Source organism: Podarcis bocagei (assembly GCF_964188305.1).
Source record: "Podarcis bocagei genome assembly, chromosome: 7".
In the NCBI taxonomy this organism is placed as follows: Eukaryota; Metazoa; Chordata; class Lepidosauria; order Squamata; family Lacertidae; genus Podarcis; species Podarcis bocagei.
Window position 1 is genome coordinate 68,128,500 of NC_138132.1, and position 21,498 is coordinate 68,149,997.

The 21,498-nt window shown below is 46.0% G+C and overlaps 1 protein-coding gene across 3 annotated transcripts; it reads left to right on the forward strand.

Moving 5' to 3' along the window:
* Positions 1–16: 16 nt before the first annotated feature.
* Positions 17–5,697, forward strand: MUL1 (mitochondrial E3 ubiquitin protein ligase 1). Of its 3 annotated transcripts, none has more exons than XM_081204048.1 (5): positions 26–244; positions 2,277–2,424; positions 2,788–2,875; positions 3,180–3,300; positions 4,416–5,697. In XM_081204048.1, exons 2-5 carry the CDS (start codon positions 2,305–2,307, stop codon positions 5,104–5,106), a joined length of 1,020 nt encoding a protein of 339 aa, XP_081060174.1. In that variant the 5' UTR covers positions 26–244; positions 2,277–2,304; the 3' UTR covers positions 5,107–5,697. The 3 variants fall into 3 exon arrangements, with proteins under 3 accessions (XP_081060176.1, XP_081060174.1, XP_081060175.1); XM_081204049.1 differs by lacking the exon at positions 26–244 and adding an exon at positions 830–1,250; XM_081204050.1 differs by lacking the exon at positions 2,788–2,875 and having other exon boundaries at positions 17–216.
* The last annotated feature ends 15,801 nt before the right edge of the window (positions 5,698–21,498 follow it).

The window sequence follows — 21,498 nt, forward strand, 5'->3', positions numbered from 1 at the left end:
AGTAGGAGCCAGGACGTGATGCGTCTAAAGACAGGAGTGATCAGTCTACTATTTTTTTCTAAGTCTATGGTTCACGGGTTATTTGCATGAGCCGAGCGACCGGATGTTGGAGCTTCGCGTCGCTCTAGGCAGCGCCCTGAAATTCTATGAAAAACATCCTTTTGGGCCTCTTTGATGTCATCAGACGTCGACAGGAAGAAAATTTCCTTCCCGGAAGTAGGTCGGAGGAAGACACAAAATAGGGGTAGGAATGCTGTCTGGAGAGCATCCTTTTTCTGGAGCCGGATATGGTGGAAGCCTCCAGTGTTACCCTGGGGATAGAGGGCGTAGGGGTGGAGTCTCTTTTAGGGGTGGCTTGCTTGCCCTGGGGAATCCTGAGATTGGTGTTGGCAGCTTGGGGGTGCGGCCGTTGTAGCTTTACTGATATACAGTATTACAGGAAAGGGACACTGGCATGAACTGACTGGCAGAAGAGACTGGTCCTTCACATTATGTTGACTTGTCTTGTGGAACTGCCTGCCACATGATTTGAGCATAGACTCCCACCTCAAGCAGCTTTAAAGGGAGATGAGCCAAATTTCATGAAGAAGATAAACTGTGGAACCATCTGGGAGAGGGCTGTGGTGTACAGCCCCCGTTTGTGACCTCCCCATTGTGAAAAGCACAATGTTGGTCTAGATGGGCCTCTGGCCTGGTATGGTAGAGCTCTGCTTGTTGCATTATTACATTTATATCCCTTTATTCCGTGTTGCTCAGAGAGTATGCAAAGGTTCTCTCCTGCCTCTATCCTATAATTTTGTCCTCCCATCAACCCTGTGAGGTAGGGTAACCTGAGAGATTGTGGCTGACCTGAAGTCACCAGCTGAGCTTGATGGCTGAGTAGGGGAGGGATTTGAACTTGATCTCCCAAAGTTTTGGGGATTAGTCTGATTAGCTTTGACTACTTTTATAAGTTAGTGACTGGAAGGTGGTTTGGAGAGCTGGATACTGGAGGTTTTTTTTCCTGAGGCAGCAGTTGTATTTGAGATGGCATTGTGTACTGTGCCACCTTGATGGGTTTAATTGAAGCATCTGCTTCCGTGGTCTACAACCCCTTCATCAAGTGTATAAAATGTTGTCCTTCATGAGTATCTAACTGACAAAACAGATTATAGTCTGCGAAAACTGGTGCCACAATAAATCTTCTAGTCTTTGAGGGTCTGCAATATTCCTTGCTTTAAGAATAGTGGATAGCCAATGAAATTCCCGAGGTGGGTAATAAAAAGAAATAAAAAGTAGTGTACATTCACCTCCTTGGTATTCCAGGTTAAAGCTACCATATTAACCAAACTTTTAATGGCAGATTTGTGACCTGCTGGGACTGCTAATTTTTGATGTTATGAAAGAGTGACTATTTCTTCCTGTTTTATGATTGTAGGGTGAATTGATTGATTTTAGGCTACATGGGGGTGTAATGAATCTATGTGAGCTGCTTTGTAGAATCTGGAGAGGAAAAGCTGCACACAAATACTTATAATAAATGCGAAAAATCACATTGTTTCTGAATACGGTGTTGTATTTGAAGTTTGTGTATATATTTGAAAATCAATTAAAATATAATACAAAGAAAAAAGATAAACGCATTCAAATCAAGAATCCACATCTAGAGAATAGTAAATCTGGTAAATAAAAAAGGCAAATTTTCAGTTGAGCAGGAACCACAAATGAACAGGGCACGTTCTAGAAACTAGCAGCCATCTATATTGTTTTAAATATTAGTGTTATAAAAGGTTGTCATAATGAATGAGGAGACAGCTTGCAGAGAGAATTCTCCAAGACATAAGAATCATTTATAAGCACCTATTGGGGTGCTTTCACAGTTACTGTATCCAGGCTGGATAGTTGTATTCTTTTTTAAATGCAGCTTATGGTAGCCAAAAGCAACCTTGATACTAGCACAGGTAGGCTATTATGTGTTATTTGTTTCCAGAATTTTTACATATCTGAAGAAATCTCTCTTTCAAAATATCACTATGCCCAGAGAAATTTCCCTCAGTCTGTTCTTGCTGTGTGTGGACTCTTGAAGGTTGTTGCCAGATATACTCCAAATGAGTCTAAGGTGTATAATATGACTTGTGGGCAAGATAAGACACGTATAGACATAGGAGTAAAGTATTGAAATAGGATTGGGCAGTCTTTGGGGATATAGTGTTGCAGAGATGGGAGGCTAGGTTATTTCTAACCCTTTGTGCTTTCTGACTAAAGAGCCCCAAACCATTTTATTTTTCTCTTTCTAGGCATATATACCAGAGTTAGATTATAGCAATGGATGCTGCCGGACGTCCTTCGACGGGACAGGTGATCCTCCTGGCGACCAGTTCAGCTGTCACCGCAATTCTGTATGCCATTTACAGGCAAAAGTCAAAAATAGTTTACAGCTTGAAGGTCAGTTGCTGCTTAGAACAGGGCCACAGATAACCATTATTTTTAATTTTACGTATTCAGTATTTTTTCAATGTCTGTTCTGCTTCTCAACTGAAAAGTATCTGGAGCAGCTGCAACAGCCTTTAAATGTTGAATTTATAAAAGTTAAAGCCTGTTATGAACATTATAAACTAAAAGTATATTGGATCCAAAAACTACAAATGCCAAACGAAGGGAGGAAATCCCAAAAGGCGAGAAAGGAGTGGGGGGTACACAATTATTGTGTTATGGGTTGTAGTCAATTAATTCCTACGCAAAGTAGACCTATGCAAAGATTTTGAGTGAAGAACGGGCTCTTACCAATATTTAATTCCCTCCACCCAGGGAGCGAAAAAAGTCACCCTAGACCAGGATTTGAAGACTATCCTTATGGAAGCGCCTGGGAAATGTGTTCCTTATGCAGTAATAGAAGGTAGGGTTTGTGAGTCTTGTGGGTTGCTGGTAATGGGGGTGGGAAGCATGTATGAGTGTTTGCCATTAGGTGTCTAGTTTGCTCCATCTGTCAGGGAGGATTATGGTATAACATGCACACTAAAATGCAACTCCCATCAGCCTCAACCAGTGATCATGACTGTCCCTGCACTGCATAGTCCTTAGACCTGTGGGTAATTAAATAGGTTCCTATTGCTCTTGCTGTTCTGTTACACTGTGGTGAGTCTTCAGGTGTGCAAGTAAGCTCTTTTCAGCTGTTTTTTCTTCCCTCTGCCATCCAATAGGTGTAGTGCGGTCTATTAAGGAAACCCTCAACAGTCAGTTTGTGGAAAACTGCAAGGGAGTGGTTCAGAGGCTAACACTGCAGGAGCACAAGATAGTGTGGAACCGAACCACGCACCTCTGGTAGGTACATTTCACTCCCAGACTTGAAAATGGGGCAAGAGGGTTGTTGCTTCCACTGGTGTATTGGTGTGAGGCAAGAGCCTTTATTGGAGCATGTGGCTTAATCAGTAGCGTAGGCCAGGTGCCATTCAGATTATTATAATCCACCTTTCAATCTCTTATCAGGGTGGAGTCTGCATGCATACCTTTATACTCCTCTGGCTCCCAGGGCTCTCCCCAGGCTATATCCCCTCACCGGGCTTGCTCTGTCCCCCCATGAGTGCTTTTGCCTGGCTGGAATGTGCTCCTGTGAGAATGCCTCTCACTTGCCAAGGTAGAGAGTTGTGTATTTTAAAAATCTGGCTTCTGTGCCAGAAAAGCAGCCCCCTTGCTAAAAAAAGATCCCGCAGGTTTTTTCAAAGTCTGCATCTAGCACATAAGAAGTTTAATCAAAGTGTGTTGTGGCACCTTAAAGACTAATGCATTTGTTACGGTATAAGGTTTTGTGGACCAAAGTCCGTTTCAGTATAGCGTAAAGGATCATTCTTAGTGGGCAGATATGGGATGGGGAGAGAGAGATGTAAAGAGTGAGGCAAAGTGTCAATGAAAAGCAAACAAAAGAGGAAAACAAAACAGTTTGTGACAATTGCATTGCAGTTGGAAACAGGGGCAGGGGACCGTTTGGACCAGTGGTGGGTAGAGCCAGAGGCAAAGTTGGCAATAAAGAAAATAAAGTTTTACCTTGTATAGCAGGCTAGATTTTACACACACCTCGGTCCTTCATTGAGAGAAGGAAGAAACATTATCAGAGTTCAAGAATGCATTCCAACCAGGCAAGAACACTGAGGGGAGGGTGCAACTTTGGAAGATGTATGGCTTGATGAGAGGCCTGAGGGCCATAGACCTGCCCTGTCCCTGATCTGAATAGTCATGATACGGAAGGGGAGGGAAGAGAAGCGCAAGCAAATCCCGGCAAACTCAATCAAATTCTTCATTAAGTTTCTGTAGACCGAAATGTTAGGACCCGTGTCCGGGCAAACCTTTATGTGTGCAGCAGGTGGGCCCAGCTAAGTGGGCAACCCGTTCTGTGTTTCTGCTGCTGCTTTAAACCTTTTTGCTGGGTCCTCGTTCCCCAGGAGCGACTACGAGAAGATCATTCACCAGAGGACCAACACGACAGCCTTTGATATGGTGCCCCAGGAGGGAGGAACCGATGTCGCCGTGAGGGTGTTGAAACCCCTGGACGCTGCCGAGCTCAGCTTGGAGACAGTGTACGAGAAGTTCCACCCGTCCGTCCAGTCCTTCACAGACGTGATTGGCCACTACATCAGCGGGGAGCGCCCCAAAGGCATCAAGGAGACCGAAGAGATGCTGAAGGTGGGGGCGACGCTTACCGGAGTGGGCGAGCTGGTGCTGGACAACAACACCATCAGGCTGCAGCCCCCCAAGCAGGGGATGCGCTATTACCTAAGCAGCCTAGATTTTGAGGCCTTGCTCCAGAAGGAAGAATCGAGCGTCCGTCTCTGGAAGGTCCTGACTCTACTTTTTGGTTTTGCCACGTGCGCCGTGCTCTTCTTTGTCCTCCACAAGCAGTACCGCCATCACCGGGAGAAGCAGCGCTTGCGTCAGGTGCAGGAGATGATCGCAGCGGGCGGGGACACGCTGAACGCATGCGTCGTCTGCTTGAGCAATGCCCGCTCCTGTGTGTTCCTCGAGTGCGGGCACGTCTGCTCGTGCGACAAGTGCTACCAGGCGCTGCCGCAGCCTCCCCGTTGCCCCATTTGTAGGCAAGAGATCGCAAGAGTCGTGCCTTTGTACAACAGCTGAATTGGCGGCGCCGTCTCTTTTGGCGACCTCCCCGTCGGTCTTTCTCGTTGAGGAACGTTCTTCCGGCTTTCGCTGCAGCATTAGAGGCGTGCGGGGTGTGGGCTTGGTGTGACCCTTTGCACAGACAGTTGGAGAACCAAGCCATGTTGCATAGAGCTGCAAACAAAGATTCAGAGCTTTTAACGATTGCTGTGATTTGGGAAGTAGACTATTCAACACTTCTTGGGTGGATTTTCTTTGCCAAAATGAAGGTTCTCAACTGACAGTTCACATGTAAACCATGGAAAATTCGGTTTTCTCCAACCTGTTGCCCCGCAGATATTTTTGACTACAGCTGCCATCAACCCTGGGGGTGTAGCCTAAACCACCTGGAGGGCAGCAGGTTGGATAAGCTGCTTGAACTAATCCTTGTGTTTTCTTTCTCCTGTGTGAGAATTAACAGGATCATGTTTCTAAACTGGTATGCTTTTTTTGAGTGTTTTTCACCAGTGCGCTCTCTGTGTGTGTACTTCCTCCGAAACATTTACCAATCCCAGTTCTCTCCTGAGAAGCTCCAAATTCAGTGCTCAGAATAAATTAAGTTTGCACTGCTTTGGTTTTAATTTTGCTTTCAGTATTTCAGAGCTCAAATCTTTTTCTTTCTTTTTTTTTAAGTAAGGAGGTGGTTAGAGAGAAGAGGGAAGACTCTTGAGCTTATGGCAAGGGGGCAGGCAGGGCAGCAGCCCCAGGGGGGAAATGGAAGGCTGCACTGGCCAGTGAAGTACAACCTCTCCCCCACCTGGCACAGCTCTCTGGTAGTTGCTGACTGTTCATTAAACAGAATCAGGAAACCTCGCAGGGTGAATGATGATGAAAAGGGCAACCAAAGTGATCAAGAGGATGGAGCAACTCCCCTATGAGGAATGGTTGCAGCATGGCAATTAAAGGATTTAAAGTGGTTTGATTGTAATTATCCCTTCCTATAATTTTTAAGGAAAACATAAAGTGCTTTGTATGTCAGCACTTCACAATTTCCTTAATTTGGTGCAGGTGTTCATTTTAAGTATAAACAGGACTCCATTTTCATAGCTGATTGTATGCAGCAATGCCCTCTTTATGCACCAATGTGGTCTAAACGTGCATATTGTCCTCTAGATCCAAGTTTTGGGCACCTGTATTCATGCAAACACAAACCTATACATATTCACACAGAGAACTGGTATTATAAACTGTTCAGTTATAGCAAAGGCTCTTGTTTCTGAAAAGGACAGGACGGTGTTTGGGTGACAGGGACTGATCTCTCCACCACATTTAATTGTTCTCTGAAATGTGAAGGGGAGGGAAAATGGGGGAAAAAGATGAATTATGTCTGCAAGCCCCTTCCCAATACCGACCCACTTCAATGGATGGAAGGGAGAGGTCTCCTTCATTTACAATACCAGTAAGCAGTGTGCGTATCCAATGTAAACGAGATGCTACGCTCTGTATATAAAAGGCTAGACTATTGGGCTACAGGTTTGCAGAGGAGGAGGTGGCTGATGGGTTTGAACTTCCCTTCTATCGGTTCCAAAGGTGGAGAGTTTCGAAGCTCTTCTTGCACAGGGGTTTCCCAGCCCAGAAACAGCTTTCAAGCTCTCAGACTTCCTTACCTGCTCTTAGGGGCTCTGGCGGGAACTTGGGCAACCTTGCGAAAGCTTGCGGGAGCCTCCAAGAGTTGGGAAAGCAAATCTGAGCTTAGAAGCTTCCCGCTTGGGGGGCAAGGCCTGCTCAGAGCCCAGTTCTGGAAAGGGTAAGAATGTTCGCGACAGTTCCATGGCGGTGGTTTGAGTATACGCGTACCTGCATATATGTGACATCCCCAGAATGTGACTCTCTTGCAAGGCACAATCACACTGTTCTCGCTGCTTTGGCACTTGCCTAAGAACGTGAGCTGAGCTGTACTGGATCAGGCCAGTGGCCCACCTAGTGCAGCATCCTGTCCTCCCAGTAGCCTACCAGATGCCTGTGGGAAACAGCAAGCGGGACCCGAGAACAAGAACTTTCTCTTGCCCTGCCCCACTCTCCACGGTTTCTAGCAACTCTTCCCACACAGCCTTGCAATGATATTTTGACCCTTTTCTTTGTCCAGGGGATGATTGGCTGACCTCAAGGTGAGAGAACAGGGAAGGTGCATTTACATCTCTGCATAAGTCCATGCGCAGAGCTGACTTCCTTCCAAGCGAGTGCGTACCCAGAACAATGACTCGCACGGAAATGTGGGCTACTCCTGATGGTGGCTGGTTCTGTTGGGGCTGAAACAGAACTGACGACGAATGCAGAGTTAGTAACTCTGTGTGATTGGTTAAAGGAGCTTCCTGTGGTCCAGATCTTCCCACTCTGCTGCTGCTATTTACTTAAGAATGCACCATGCAGTTGCATGATTCCTTGTTTTGAATCCTGTTACCAGAATCCCGTGAAGCAGGTTAGGCTGAGTGACTGTCTGTGCACTTCATGCCTGAGTTAGGTCATAGAATCATAGAATCATAGAGTTGGAAGAGACCACAAGGGCCATCGAGTCCAACCCGCTGCCAAGCAGGAAACTTGGTCACCCACATCCTATTTCAGCTCTCTTAATGCTCTACAGCAGGGACGTGGGTGGTGCTGTGGGTTAAACCACAGAGCCTAGGGCTTGCCGATCAGATGGTCGGCGGTTCGAATCCCCGCGACAGGGTGAGCTCCCGTTGCTCGGTCCCGGCTCCTGCCAACCTAGCAGTTCAAAGCACGTCAAAGTGCAAGTAGATAAATAGGTACCGCTCCGGCGGGAAGGTAAACGGCGTTTCTGTGCGCTGCTCTGGTTCGCCAGAAGCGGCTTAGTCATGCTGGCCACATGACCCGGAAGCTGTACACTGGCTTCCTTGGCCAATAAAGCGAGATGAGCGCTGCAACCCCAGAGTCGACCACAACTGGACCTAATGGTCAGGGGTCCCTTTACCTTTACCTTAATGCGCTACAGCACGCTGGCTCTCGATGTGACAATTTAACAGGCATAACAATAGCAAGCAGGAATCCAGTTTGCTCTCTGGAGAAGACTGGTGCAATCACCTGAGATAGCTACTTCATTTCCTTATTTAATGCATTTGCATCCTGCATTTTCCTCCAAGGAGCTTGAGGTAGCATACATGATTCTTCCTCCTCCTCCATCTCCACAGCAACCCTGTGAGGTAGGTTAGGCCAAGAGGCCGTGACTGGCCCAGGGTTTAGTGAGCTTCATGGCCAAGTGGGGATTTGAACCTTGGTCTCCCAGGTCCAGGTCTGGCACTCTAACCACTACACCACATTCGATTTCTGCTGTGCTGCCATGCCTTAACCAGTTGTAGAGCTTAAAACGATCTGCATGAATTCTGAGCCCTGTATTGTTTGGGAACCTATGCCTTGTGGTTCCTGGGATGCTGTGTTGGGACTCTAGGTGGCGATGCATCACCGTGATGGTTGCGCTCAGGTGGCCAAGCTCCGCTGCAAGCCCACAACTCCATCTGCTGGCAGGCTTTCCTTCGCCAAGCGAAGATGCAGAGGTGTGATGGTAAACAGGGACAGCAAAGCAGAGAGAGCTGCCACTCTGGTCTATTTCTGTTTCTGCCGCTCCCTTTCACTCCTACAGTGATGATACTATTGGACCTATGAATCTGTTTTCCAAGTAAGAGGGTGTCTTCGGCAGCCACCTGTTTCAGTCCCAGAGTGAAGCAACAACACAAAAAATATTTCGACAGTGTTAATAAGCACAATATCCCATGCAAGTGGTCCATATGTGTGTGCATGTGTCATTTTCACACGTCCATCTTTGCTGGATTTGGAGATTGGTGTGAAGGAAGGCAAGATGGCTGACAATCCATCTTGCATGTGCTGCAGTCTGCACATGCCCAGGGACAGTCTTTTCTTCATGACATTGCAAGGCATCAGAGAGAGGACAGTGGCTCAGTTGCAGAGCACCAGCATTGCATGCAGAAGGTTCCAGGTTCAATCCTTGACATTTTTGGGTGGGTTTGGGAATGTCCCCTGCCTAAAAGCGTGCAAAGATACAGCCAGTCAATGTGGACAATACTGAGCTAGAGGGATCAATGTTCTGACTTTGTCTGTGCACAGTTTGCTCCTACAACGTAAGATGGCCTCCAGTTTTAAAAGGGATAAGACAAATTCATGGCGGTGGCGGGGAGTTTTTAGCATGCACCAAAAACAGTGCTGCAAAGACATCTGTCTAATACCAATGGGCAGGGAGTTTCAAAGTGTAGGTGCTGCCACAATGAAGGATTCCTTACAAGTGTGAAATCAAAGTGATATGGCACTTGTAAAAGGGCTGATTCTGCAGATTGTTTAGGTGAATGTATACTGCAAGAAGCTTGTCATAGAAACCTAGAGTTGGAAGAGATCCTGGGGATCATCTAGTCCAGGGGTCAGCAAACTTTTTCAGCAGGGGGCCGGTCCACTGTCCCTCAGACCTTGTGGGGGGTTGTACTATATTTTTTTGGGGGGGGGGAATAATGAACAAATTCCAATGCCCCACAAGTAACCCAGAGATGCATTTTAAATAAAAGCACACTTCCTACTCATGTAAAAACATGCTGATTCCCGGACCGTCTGTGGGCCGGATTTAGAAGGCAATTGGGCTGGATTCGGCCCCTAGGCCTTAGTTTGCCTACCCATGATCTAGTCCAACTCCCTGCAATGCAGGAATCTGCAGCTGTCCCATACAGGGATCGAACCTGCAACCTTGGCATTACCAGCACCATGCTCTAACCCACTGAGCTATTCACTGTCCTGATCATCCCCATGTGGAATTGGGTCAGAAATGGGAACCTGCAGCTTTTCAGAGGGAGCTGGACACCACTGCCCATCACCCCCCACCTTTGGACATGATACTGGCCGGGGCTGATGGAATTTGGAGTCTTATCAACATTTGGAGGGTTACTGGTTGATTCCCTCTGACGTACCTCTTCACTATCACTTCTGCATGAGATCATTTAAGGCCAAGATGGGGGAACTTGTGACTTTCCACTTTCCAGTTACGTACTTTGAACCACTTTTCCATTCAGTTTGCAGAAAGCCTTTTGAAGTTTCTTGCAATCCTGTGTGTGTGTGTGTGTGTGTGTGTGTGTGTGTGTGTGTGTTTGGTGTTTTTTGGTGTGTGTGTGTTTTTTACTGTCCTGAACAATTTGGTGCCACCATTCAAAGGAAGTAAATTAGTTCTGAATCTGTGGAACTGCCACCAAGAAGGCAGGCCTTTTCTGTGTGCATTTTGCCCCACTCCTTTCAAAAGGCCAGTGCACACCCTTCCTTCCTGCCCTAACCAAAAAACCTCTCTGCAGGCACTTTGTGGAAGGCAAACACAGTTGCCCCAATAATCTCTTATTTGGAGTCTTGATGCTTCATGTACCTGTTGTGAAAAGTGGGATCCATCAAGCCAATAGCCTCACGCTTAAAAATGGCACAAGCTTCTCTGGAATGAGAGAGGCAGAGCCTTTTCAATCTCCATGGTGTTGCTTGCTCTTATTTAACCAGAATATATATGTGTGTATATATAATATTAAAGTGCTGGATGAACCCAGGGTGTTCCATCTGCTAGCTTAGGTGGCGAGACGGAAAATATTTGTTTTACTCTCTTCCAAGTGAAGTTTGGGGGTGCGTGTGAGGTCTTTGTGTGTGTGGTGGTGGTGAGGAGGCAGCTAAATGCACACAGTGCTTCAAGGCATGATAGAGCAGCAAATTAAATTAAGAAGTAAGCAGGCGGCTCTTCTTGCACCTCCTGCCCACCCACGCTGGTTGTTTTTTGAGTAAGGGCAACAAATCCCTCTTAATGTTTGCACTTGAAATGTGCCGGTCAAGAAACAGACCTCATAGTTCTCTATTCCACCCTCCCACCGACTCCCCACTCATCAGTAGGGCTGGCAAATCCGACAGTCTTGGTTTCTTATTTTTTTCCCCAAGGTGGGGAGTGATCTGGAGACTGTGACCTGCAGCTTAGGCAGAGAGAGGCAGGGAGAGAACAGAGCTGTGTTTGGTAAACTGAAGGCTGCTCCCTGGCATTTCCAGGTAGGGCTGGGAAAACATCCTTGCCTGCGCAGAACCATTGCTTGTCAGTGTAGATAAGGGGTGGGGAAATCATCTATGCACAGTTTCTTATTCCCCTGCTCTTATTCTCCCATCCCGGCCAACAATTAGGCTTGGGAAAAAAGTCTTTTCACTTTTTTTTTCAAGCATAAGGGGAAGGCATGTGATCTTTGGAGAGTCCGACTGGGGAGGCAAGAGTTAATCATCCCTCCCCCAGCTGCAACCCCCAGGAAACTCACAACAACCCTGCAACAGTTAGGCTTGGAGGGAGTTACTCCCCAGGTCCCAATCATAATCCCTCCAAATCCTGCTCCCTCAATGCAGTTGAAAACCTCTTCTGTTGTAGCATTCTAATTTTCAAATCTAATTTCAGTAAGGGATAGGAGAATGGGGTCCTGTGGGCACCATCTAGTTGCGTGTAAGACCAGAAGTGCATATTGACAACCCATGTTTTAAGCTGCCTTGATGTCCCTTTTGTTGCTTTTACTGCAAGAGACTGCTTCTTGTGAGTGAGCATCTTTTCATGAGCGCTAGTGACGTGCCCAGCTCAGGGATATTTTTTTAAAAAATGGAGTCACCCTCAAAAAGCATACGGTCATATCTCGTGTTACAGACGCTTCAGGTTGCACATTTTCGGGTTGTGCACTGCGCCGAACCTGGAAGTACCGGAACGGGCTACTTCTGGGTTTTGGTGCTCACGCATGTGCAGAAACACTAGATCGCGTCATGTGCGTGCGCAGACACAGCACTACGGATTGTGAATGCTGCGAGTTGTGAACGTGCCTTCTGCACGGATCACGTTTGCAACCCGAGAGTCCACTGTACAGTACATCTTTCTCCAACTCCGAGATCATCTTTCCATTCAGACTTCATAAAAGTGTTCCTTTTCTAGCATTTTCTAATCTACATCAAGCTGCTTTTGGAAGCTGGGTTCCTTGAAACACATTTCTGTGTGTGCGAGACCTGAAACTGGGAAACTGAGACAGTCATTTTTATTCCTTACAGGACTCTCAGCGGGAGACGCTGAAGGGAGCTGGCAGCCAGAACCTTCTCCTGAAATGCTTGAGAAAAACTGAGTCAGATTTCCCTGTGGGAAGCAGGGATAGGATAGCTCCTGGGGAAAATACCTTTAAGATGCTCTTGAATTACATTTCACCCAGTTGTCCTACTTTCCAAAGTACCCTACTTTATAGAGGACAGTCCTCTATCTCAGGGGATCTCAAGAGAGAACAGCCCTTTATTTGGAGATATCTTCTGGGACTTCCCAGTCCAAATCTGGTTTAAAGATATGGAGGATATACAGGAGAGGCCTCGAAAATGCCCATGAACATCTAGATGGCAGATTGTGGCAGGCACACAGGCCACGGTCTTCCCCACCAGGATGAGATTTGATTTCTATTAAAATGAGAAGAGCATAAAAGAGCCTGCTGGATGAGGCCAAAGGCCCTTCTAGTCCAGAGTCCCTGTTCTCAGAGTGGCCAACCAGATGCTTGTGGGAAATGCAAGCAGCTACACGCGTGCAAAAGCACTTTCCCCTCCGGTGGCTTCCAGCAACTAGTGTACAGAAGCATTTATTGCCTCTGGCGGTGGAGACAGAGCAATAGCCATCATGGTTTGTAGCCCGATCCACCAGGGCCGGATTTAGGTTCGATGAGGCCCTAAGCTGCTGAAGGTAATGGGGCCCTTTATGTCCAGCTGTTCTTTGTCAGCAAGAAATTGTCGCTATTTTTTGTGTTGAATATATGTTATACGGTAATTTATGGACCAAATAGGTATCTGAAGCCATTTGCACATGTTGCCATGCAACCAGTCCATGCAGAATGTAGGCACCCTATATATAGAAATGAGCAAACCATCGATATTTTAGGGAGCAGGCTAGCAGGCAGGGCCCATTACTTACATCATAGGAGCCTACACAAGACAAAACACTGTTGCCGTATGTAGGTTTTATTTTATTTGTTTTTTATCTTATATTTTGGAAATGTACATCCAGGTTTTTTCCTTTGAATTTTTTGGGAGAGAGCGGGGCCCTAAGCTATAGCTTGTTTAGCTTATACGTAAATCCAGCACTACTAACCACCCATGGATTTGTGCAATCCTCTTTTTAAAGCCATCTGATTTGTTGGCCATCACTGCCTCTTGGGGGCAGGAGTTCCATAGTTTGTGCTGTGTGAAGAAGGACTTTATTTTACCTTTCTTGAATCTTACAACATTCAGCTATATTGGCTGTTCGTGAGTTCTAGTGTTATGGGGGGGGGGGAAATAAGTCTCTCTCCACTCTCTCCATGCCATACATTATTCTATAAACGTCACCTCTTATTTGCTTTTTCCTTTGCTTTTTTTTCAGAGTCCCAGTAGCTGCAGCATTTTTTCATAGGGGAGTCTATTCATCCCCTTGATCATTTTGATTGCACTTTTCTGAACTTTCCCCAACCATACACAGTATTCCAAATGCAGCCGCACCAAAGATTTGTATAATGGCATTGTGATATTGGCAGTTTTATTCTCAATTTCCTGCCTAATGATGGAATCTTTCCCTAGCATGGAGTCTGATAATTATCATTCCTATGCATCCTACACAACCTCTATTTTGAAGGCATGTCGCTTTTATTTATTTTATTTATTTATTTATGTGAGGCTGCTGTTTGTGGATTTTAGCTCTGCTTTTAACACTATCCTCCCCCATAGACTGGTGTCCAAGCTAGAGGCGATTGGACTCTCCAACTCCACCTGTCTCTGGGTTTTGGATTTTTTGTCAGAACGTTCTCAGAGGGTTAAAGTAGGGTCACACATGTCCACAGCCCTTAGCCTTAACACCAGCTCACCACAGGGTTGTGTGTTGAGTCCCCTGCTCTACACTCTCTATACGTATGACTGTACAGCCATCTATTCCAGCAACAAAATCATCAAGTTTGCTGATGACACTACGGTGGTGGGGCTCATTTCAGGAGGGGATGAGTCCGCCTATCGGGACGAGGTGGAGCGGCTCTGTGTTTGGTGTGGAGAGAACAATCTGGCTCTTAATACGGCTAAGACCAAGGAATTGGTGGTGGATTACAGGAAAAAAAAGGCGGACATTCAGCCCTTGTATATCAACGGGGAACGGGTGGAGAGGGTGGCGGAATTCAGGTTTTTGGGAGTAGCTATCGATCAGGGCATGACTTGGAGCGCACATACCACCGCTCTGGTGAAGAAGGCCCAGCAGAGAATTTATTTCCTCAGACTTTTAAAGAAGAACAATCTGAGTGAGAGACTGCTGGTGTGCTTCTACCGTGGCTCCATAGAGAGCATTCTTACATACTGTATTTGTGCTTGGTTCTCCGGTTGTACAGCTAGGGAGAGGAAGGTGCTCCAGAAGGTCATAACCACAGCCCAAAGGATTATTGGTCACCCTCTCCCACCTTTGGAAGAACTGTACGGTTCCCGTTGTCTTAGGAAAGCAAATAACATCCTGCATGATTCATCTCACCCGGGACACGGTCTGTTTGCACTACTGCCTTCTGGCAGGAGATATAGAAACATCAAGTCAAAGACAAATAGACTGAAAAACAGTTTCTATCCAAGAGCTGTGGCCTTTTTGAATGCTGTAACTCGATAGTGTGACCTGGGAGTTTGATGGGTGTGGTGTGGGTGTGGCTGGAATGTGGTTTGTTTGGTTGTTGTTGTTGTTTTGCTTTTGATGTTTTAAGGGATGGCATCCAATTTCGTTGCACTTTGTACAATGTTGCACTTGTGTAATGACAATAAAGAATCTATTCTATTCTATTCTATTCTATTCTATTCTATTCTATTCTATTCATTTCATAAAAGCGATACACCCCTTGATTGTTTATAAAGAGAATAAAGCAATAACATTATTGGTAAAAACTAAAAACAACAACAAAGAACACCTATTTAGAACATTTTTACAAAATTAAAATCAGCAATAAACTAAAAAAAAAGCTTGTAATGTTCAACGTTATCTGGGTAGGCTTGTCTACACAAAAATATTTTTAGCAGGTGCTGAAAAATGTACAGTGAAGGCGCTTGTCTGATGTCAATAGGCAGGGAGTTCCCAAGTGTAGGTGCTGCCACAAAGTTCACTTTAAACAGCAAGAACCTTACGAAGGGAGGTCTGTGCTGGTCTAGTTCAGCCGGTAGAGCATGGGACTCTTAATCTCAGGGTCATGGGTTTGAGCCCCATGTTGGGCAAAAATATTCCCGCATTGCAGGGGGTTGGAGTAGATGACCCTCGTGGTTCCTTCCAATTCTGTGATTCTAAGATGCCCACCCACACCTGGACAGCAGGCTAAACGGGCACACAGCTCACCTGGCCACGGTGGGGAGACGGGTTGTATGTCTATTTAATTTGTGGCCCTAGTTTCTAAATTTGAACCGACACAGACTGTTTAAATGCAAATTGTATCATGAACGATGGGAGTGGAAGTTCAACAAAAACTAGAGGGCATCATGTTGGCTACCTGCGTTGTAGCCTTTTCTTCTAGGCCTGGGAAATTGTTCTGCATCTTTTCCAACTACATCATTTATTGGGATGGGGTTGGGTGGGAAAACACAAATCTGCGGGTGGTTTTCCTCCCCAGCCCATTTCCCAATAACCTCTCGCATGAAGTTATTGCTTTAATGTTCATTTAAATCACGTGAATCTGTTGTGGTGATGGGTAGATGCAACTTGCGAATTTTAGCGTTGGCCAAAGGTGCCAGACTTTGCAAGCGGATGTCTTTGCGGTGCCTGTGCAAAAATGAAAAGGCTGCAGAGGTGATAGCAGCCTGTAAATATGAGGTGTGCTGCTGCCAGTGTGCATTTAAAATACTTATCGACGGTCCTGCAGTTGGGTCAGGGATCAGAGCCTGTACAGTGGTAGCTCAGGTTAAGTACTTAATTCATTCTGGAGGTCTGTTCTTAACCTGAAACTGTTCTTAACCTGAAGCACCACTTTAGCTAATGGAGCCTCCTGCTGCCACCGCGCTGCTGGAGCCTGATTTCTGTTCTTATCCTGAAGCAAAGTTCTTAACCTGAAGCACTATTTCGGGGTTAGCGGAGTGTGTAACCTGAAGTGTATGTAACCTGAAGCGTATGTAACCCGAGGTACCACTGTAGTTACATTTCCAGGGGAAAGGAATATCTGCAGGTTTGAAGGGATGTGTCAAACCTCTCCATTCTTAAGGAAATCAGCCCTGAGTGCTCACTGGAAGGACAGATCTGAAGCTGAGGCTCCAATACTTTGGCCACCTCATGAGAAGAGAAGACTCCCTGGAAAAGACCCTGATGTTGGGAAAGATGGAGGGCACAAGGAGAAGGGGACGACAGAGGGCGAGATGGTTGGACAGTGTTCTCGAAGCTACCAGGATGAGTTTGACCAAACTGCGGGAGGCAGTGGAAGACAGGAGTGCCTGGCATGCTCTGGTCCATGGGGTCACGAAGAGTCGGACACGACTAAACAACAACAACAACAAGGTGGGGAAGCTTCCCTTCCCTTGGGAAGGATCTGTGCCATGGAAATGAAAGCTGGTTCACCTAGCCTTTATTTGCTTGCTCCTCTTCCCAGATCTTGGCTGTACTTTGGCCCATTGGCAGCGGAAAATTGTTATGCCTTTGGAAAATGGCCAACAGAGAATAGCTCTTTCCATTTGCCCAGAGTGAACTCAATGCCCCCGAAGTGGTCAAAGGCATATCAACCATTGCTTTATACAGCTTTAAACCTGCACTTTGAATTGTTTGTGGAAGAGAAGGAAGGAGGAAGCGCATTGAGGCAAGTATCTGACCCAGGGGTGGCTTGCCTTGTGTGTGTGAGTGTGTGTGCATATCAGTGGTGGGTGGGGTCGAAAGGGTGTGTGGCTGCCACTCCCCCCCAATACAAAACACCAAGCAGCGCTCTCTTCTCAGTTGATATGTGCAGATCAGCTGATGGGGGTGGCTATATTTTCCTCCCTACTGGTCAAATGATTGACTTGATAACCAGGAAGGAAGGCAATTTTTATCTGGGCTCTTTCTCCTTGCACCTCAGTGCCTTTTTTTTGGTTTCCAATTATGTCTCTGTAGGGCAGTTTGTGTGGTCAGCCGTTAACCAAAAGGTTGGTAGTTTGAGCCCACATAGCGAACATTTCTCTTTAATTCTTCTACTTGTTACAATTAATAGTAATGACATACCCTCTAGCATTTCTCTGATTAAGATAGGGACATTCTAAAGGTAAAGGGACCCCTGACCATTAGGTCCAGTCGTGGCCGACTCTGGGGTTGCGGCGCTCATCTCGCTTTATTGGCCGAGGGAGCTGGCATACAGCTTCCGGGTCATGTGGCCAGCATGTGGCCTGCTTCTGGCGAACCAGAGTAGCACACGGAAACGCCATTTACCTTCCTGCCGGAGTGGTACCTATTTATCTACTTGCACTTTGACATGCTTTCGAACTGCTAGGTTGGCAGGAGCAGGGACCGAGCAATGGGAGCTCACACCATCGCAGGGATTCAAACCGCCGACCTTCTGATTGGCAAGCCCTAGGCTCTGTGGTTTAACCCACAGCGCCACCCGCATCCCTCAGGGACATTCTATTCCATCATAATAATGTTACTATTTATATAACTCTGTCAGGGTTGCCCCAGCCACTCTGAGAGACTTCCAACATATATAAAAACATAATAAAACATTAAACATTAAAAAAACAACCCTTCCCTATACAGGACGGCCTTCAGATGGCTTGGGGGTTGGATAACTCCATAGCCTCCAGCATTTCTCTGATGGCAATATTGTAGGGACATCCTAAGGGAAAGTGGGACATTTTTGGATCACATCAGAAACTGGGACAGCTTCTGTAAATCCAGGACTGTCCCTGGAAAATAGGGACACTTGGAGGGTCTGTAATAATAATCCTTTTATTATTTATACCCCACCCACTTGACTGGGTTTCTTCAGCAACTCTGGGCGACTTCCAGCGCATATAAAAACATAATAAAGCATCAAACATTAAAAACCTCCCTATTCAGGGCTGCCTTCAGATGTCTTCTAAAAGTTGTGTAGTTCTTTATCGCCTTGACATGTGATGGGAGGGCGTTCCACAGGGAGGTTGTCACTGCCGAGGAGGCTTTCTGCCTGGTTCCCTGCAACTGCAGTGAAGGAAGCCCCAGAAGTCCCTCGGAGCTGGGCCCAGTGAACAATGAGGTTGGAGATGCTCCATCAGGAATTGGGGGTTGCTTAGGCAGGCAACCCCCAATTTGCGGGGGGTTGTATTCTGGTTGTTATAAGAATTTTAAGGTCATATATATATATTTAAAATGTTCATAACTGTATATATAAACCACATGTCTGAAACCCCACACATTAGGTCCTGAACAAATTGACCTCAAATATTTCTCTGCAAGTCATAATATCATGTTTGCTGACTGGGAGAGGTTGTGGACCACCGGGATTAAGTTTACGGCATGTAATGCCTTAAGAGAAAATATAATGAAAATGATGTATAGGTGGTACATGACCCCAGTCAAGCTTGCAAAAATATATCATTTGCCCGATAACAAATGCTGGAAATGCAAAGAGATTGAAGGTACATTCTTTCACCTTTGGTGGACGTGCCCAAGGATCAAGGCCTTCTGGGAAATGATATATAATGAACTGAAAAAGGTATTTAAATATACTTTCCCGAAGAAACCAGAGGCCTTCCTCCTGGGCATAGTGGACCAATCGGTGTTAAAGAAGGATAGAACTTTTTTTATGTACGCTACAGCAGCAGCAAGAATTCTCATCGCAAAGCATTGGAAGACACAAGATTTACCCACCTTGGAAGATTGGCAGATGCAACTAATGGACTACATGGAGATGGCGGAAATGACTGGCAGAATCCGAGACCAGGGAGAGGAGACGGTGGAGGAAGATTGGAAGAAATTTAAAATTTATTTGCAGAAATACTGTAAAATTTATGAATGTTAAGGACATTGAAATGAATCGCAGGGGCTTTAGCAACAAAGTAAAATGTAAGATTGGACTAACAACAGATAAATTAATAGGATATGAATTTGCTGAATTAATTTTTAAAAAAGAGATACAAGAACGGGAGACATGAGGAAGTCGGGAAAATAAGCTAATTGAAAATGAGAAATTAAGAAAGAGGGAATTTTTGTTTTTTGTTACTATATGTGTTTTTATCTTTTTTTCTTTTTCCTTGATGTGTTTAATGTTTGTATTTTTTTGTATTGTATTGTTTTTTGTGATTTTGTATTTTCTTTGTCTATGTATGTTTGTCTATTGTGAAAACTTAATAAAATATTTATAAAAAACAACAAATATTTCTCTGCAAGGTCAAGGTGGGAAACCTCCCCATTGTCTCTTTCCTCACAAATCCTGTCTTAAGGGCACATTCAAGATATCAACAGGGTGTGAGCCTATGTCCTAGATTCAGGAATTAAGTAGTTATAATAACAAAAGAGTGGCCAAAACCCAGATAATGAAATCAGGTACGATAACTTGCCAGATAGGAGATAAACAATGCACTCAGATTTCTGTTGTAGACCACCTTTTCTGTGATGTAAGTATGATATATCTGGGGGTGGTCTTGGGCTACACCCCTTCTGTGATGTATGTATGATGTTTCTGGGGGTGGTCTTGGACTCCAGGGCGGGCAATTTAAAATGTCTATATAAGGGCGGGCACACCTTTGTTCTGGGTCTTCATCCTCTCGCCTGCATGTGAGGGGAGCACCCTGTTGCTACAGTTAATAAAGATCAGACTTACTAGCTGCTTTGCTTCTCAATATTCTATGCTTGGTCTCTGTTATTTTCCTCCTACCAATAGAGAACCTACATAAGGACTCTGTACGGGCTTTCAGGTACCCCATAAGGCAAAAGGAGCAGGTTTTTTTACTTATATCATGGGTCATCGTGCACATCAGTGGACCATGCATAAGCCCACTCTGCCCCATTATGCCCCCACCCCCTTTTCCAGCCACTTCTGAGTCACTGTGATGCATATGTGCGTGATCGCACGCCAATGGGACCCGTGTAAATTGGTCATTGCCTGTACATCATTTGGGGAGCCTGTGGTAGTGTAGTGTTTAACTTATGATTACCAGATTTTTTTCATTGAATCTGGGGGCACTTTTGGGGTTTGTTTTTTTGAAGCTGAGTAGCAACAGGGAGTCAGTAGTGGGGATGGTGAGGCAAAAGACCCTGGGCCCAAACACACATGCATATTGTATAAAGGTGCAAAGCCCTTCTTTCGCACCCTGTGAAACATAAATGCACAGAGTTTTTAAAAAACTGGGCAACGGCCACCCGCCCACAACTCGCGAGCCTTCCCCTATCAGTCAAAACAAAGGGGGAAGGGGACAGGAGATCTGTACCGCCGGACGTCCCCGGTTCCCCTTCGGCAGTGGTGGCGGCAGCAGCAGTCAACAGCCCGGAGACAGCCTGGTAGCGCAGTTGGTTCTGGCTGGCTTCAGGAGCTGCTCACTGCCGTGGCGCCTGCCATTTTTCCTCGCCAGAAGTTCCAGCAAGGAAAAATGGCGGGCGCCACAGCAGCGGGCAGCTCCTGAAGCCAGCCAGAGCCACCTGCACTACCAGGCTGGCTCCGGACTGCTGAGGCTGCCACTGCCACGTTTCCCGGGGACAGATTTGCAAATCTGGGGACTGTCCCTGGGAACCCTAGTTTAACTAGGACCTAAGAGACCATGGTTTAAATTTGCCTTTCAGAGTAACTTGCCTCACAGGGTTGTTGTGGGGGTCAATTGAGGGGGGCAGGGAGAACCACAAAGGCTACCTTGTGCTCCTTGGAGTGAGGGCAAGGATCAGGAGGTCTTTCCCTGCATCTGAATAAGGTGACATCTCTCACACATGGCGGCAGGGCAGGGCAACCCAGGCTGGGCCAAGAACAGAACTCCTGGCTTCCTTTACCTTCAGGCTGTAGGAAACTGACAACTGAAACTGATGTCTCAGGTAGACATGGGGTTGCATCACCTTGCTGTAACACAGTTAGCGATGCCTTTCAGTCACCTAGGAGGATTCCATCCTGAGACTGGATCTCTCAAGTTACACAGCCAACCCGGAGCCAAAGGAGAAACTGTATGGGGGTGTTTCAGTTCACTGCAGCAAGTAACAATGGATCAATGCATCAATTTTTGTCTCCCCCGCCTCTCTTTCAAATCTTAAATTCATTTCCATAACCATTTCCAGATACCTCATGAAAACTCCTTGGCAAATTTCTCTTAATATGCAACTTTTTGTATGTAGCGTTGACCAATATAGATTTTTTTTTGGGGGGGGGGCAAGCTGTTTCCACTAGAACCATAGAATTGTACAGTTGGAAGGGATCCTAAGAGTAATCTAGTCCAACACCCTGCAATGCAGGA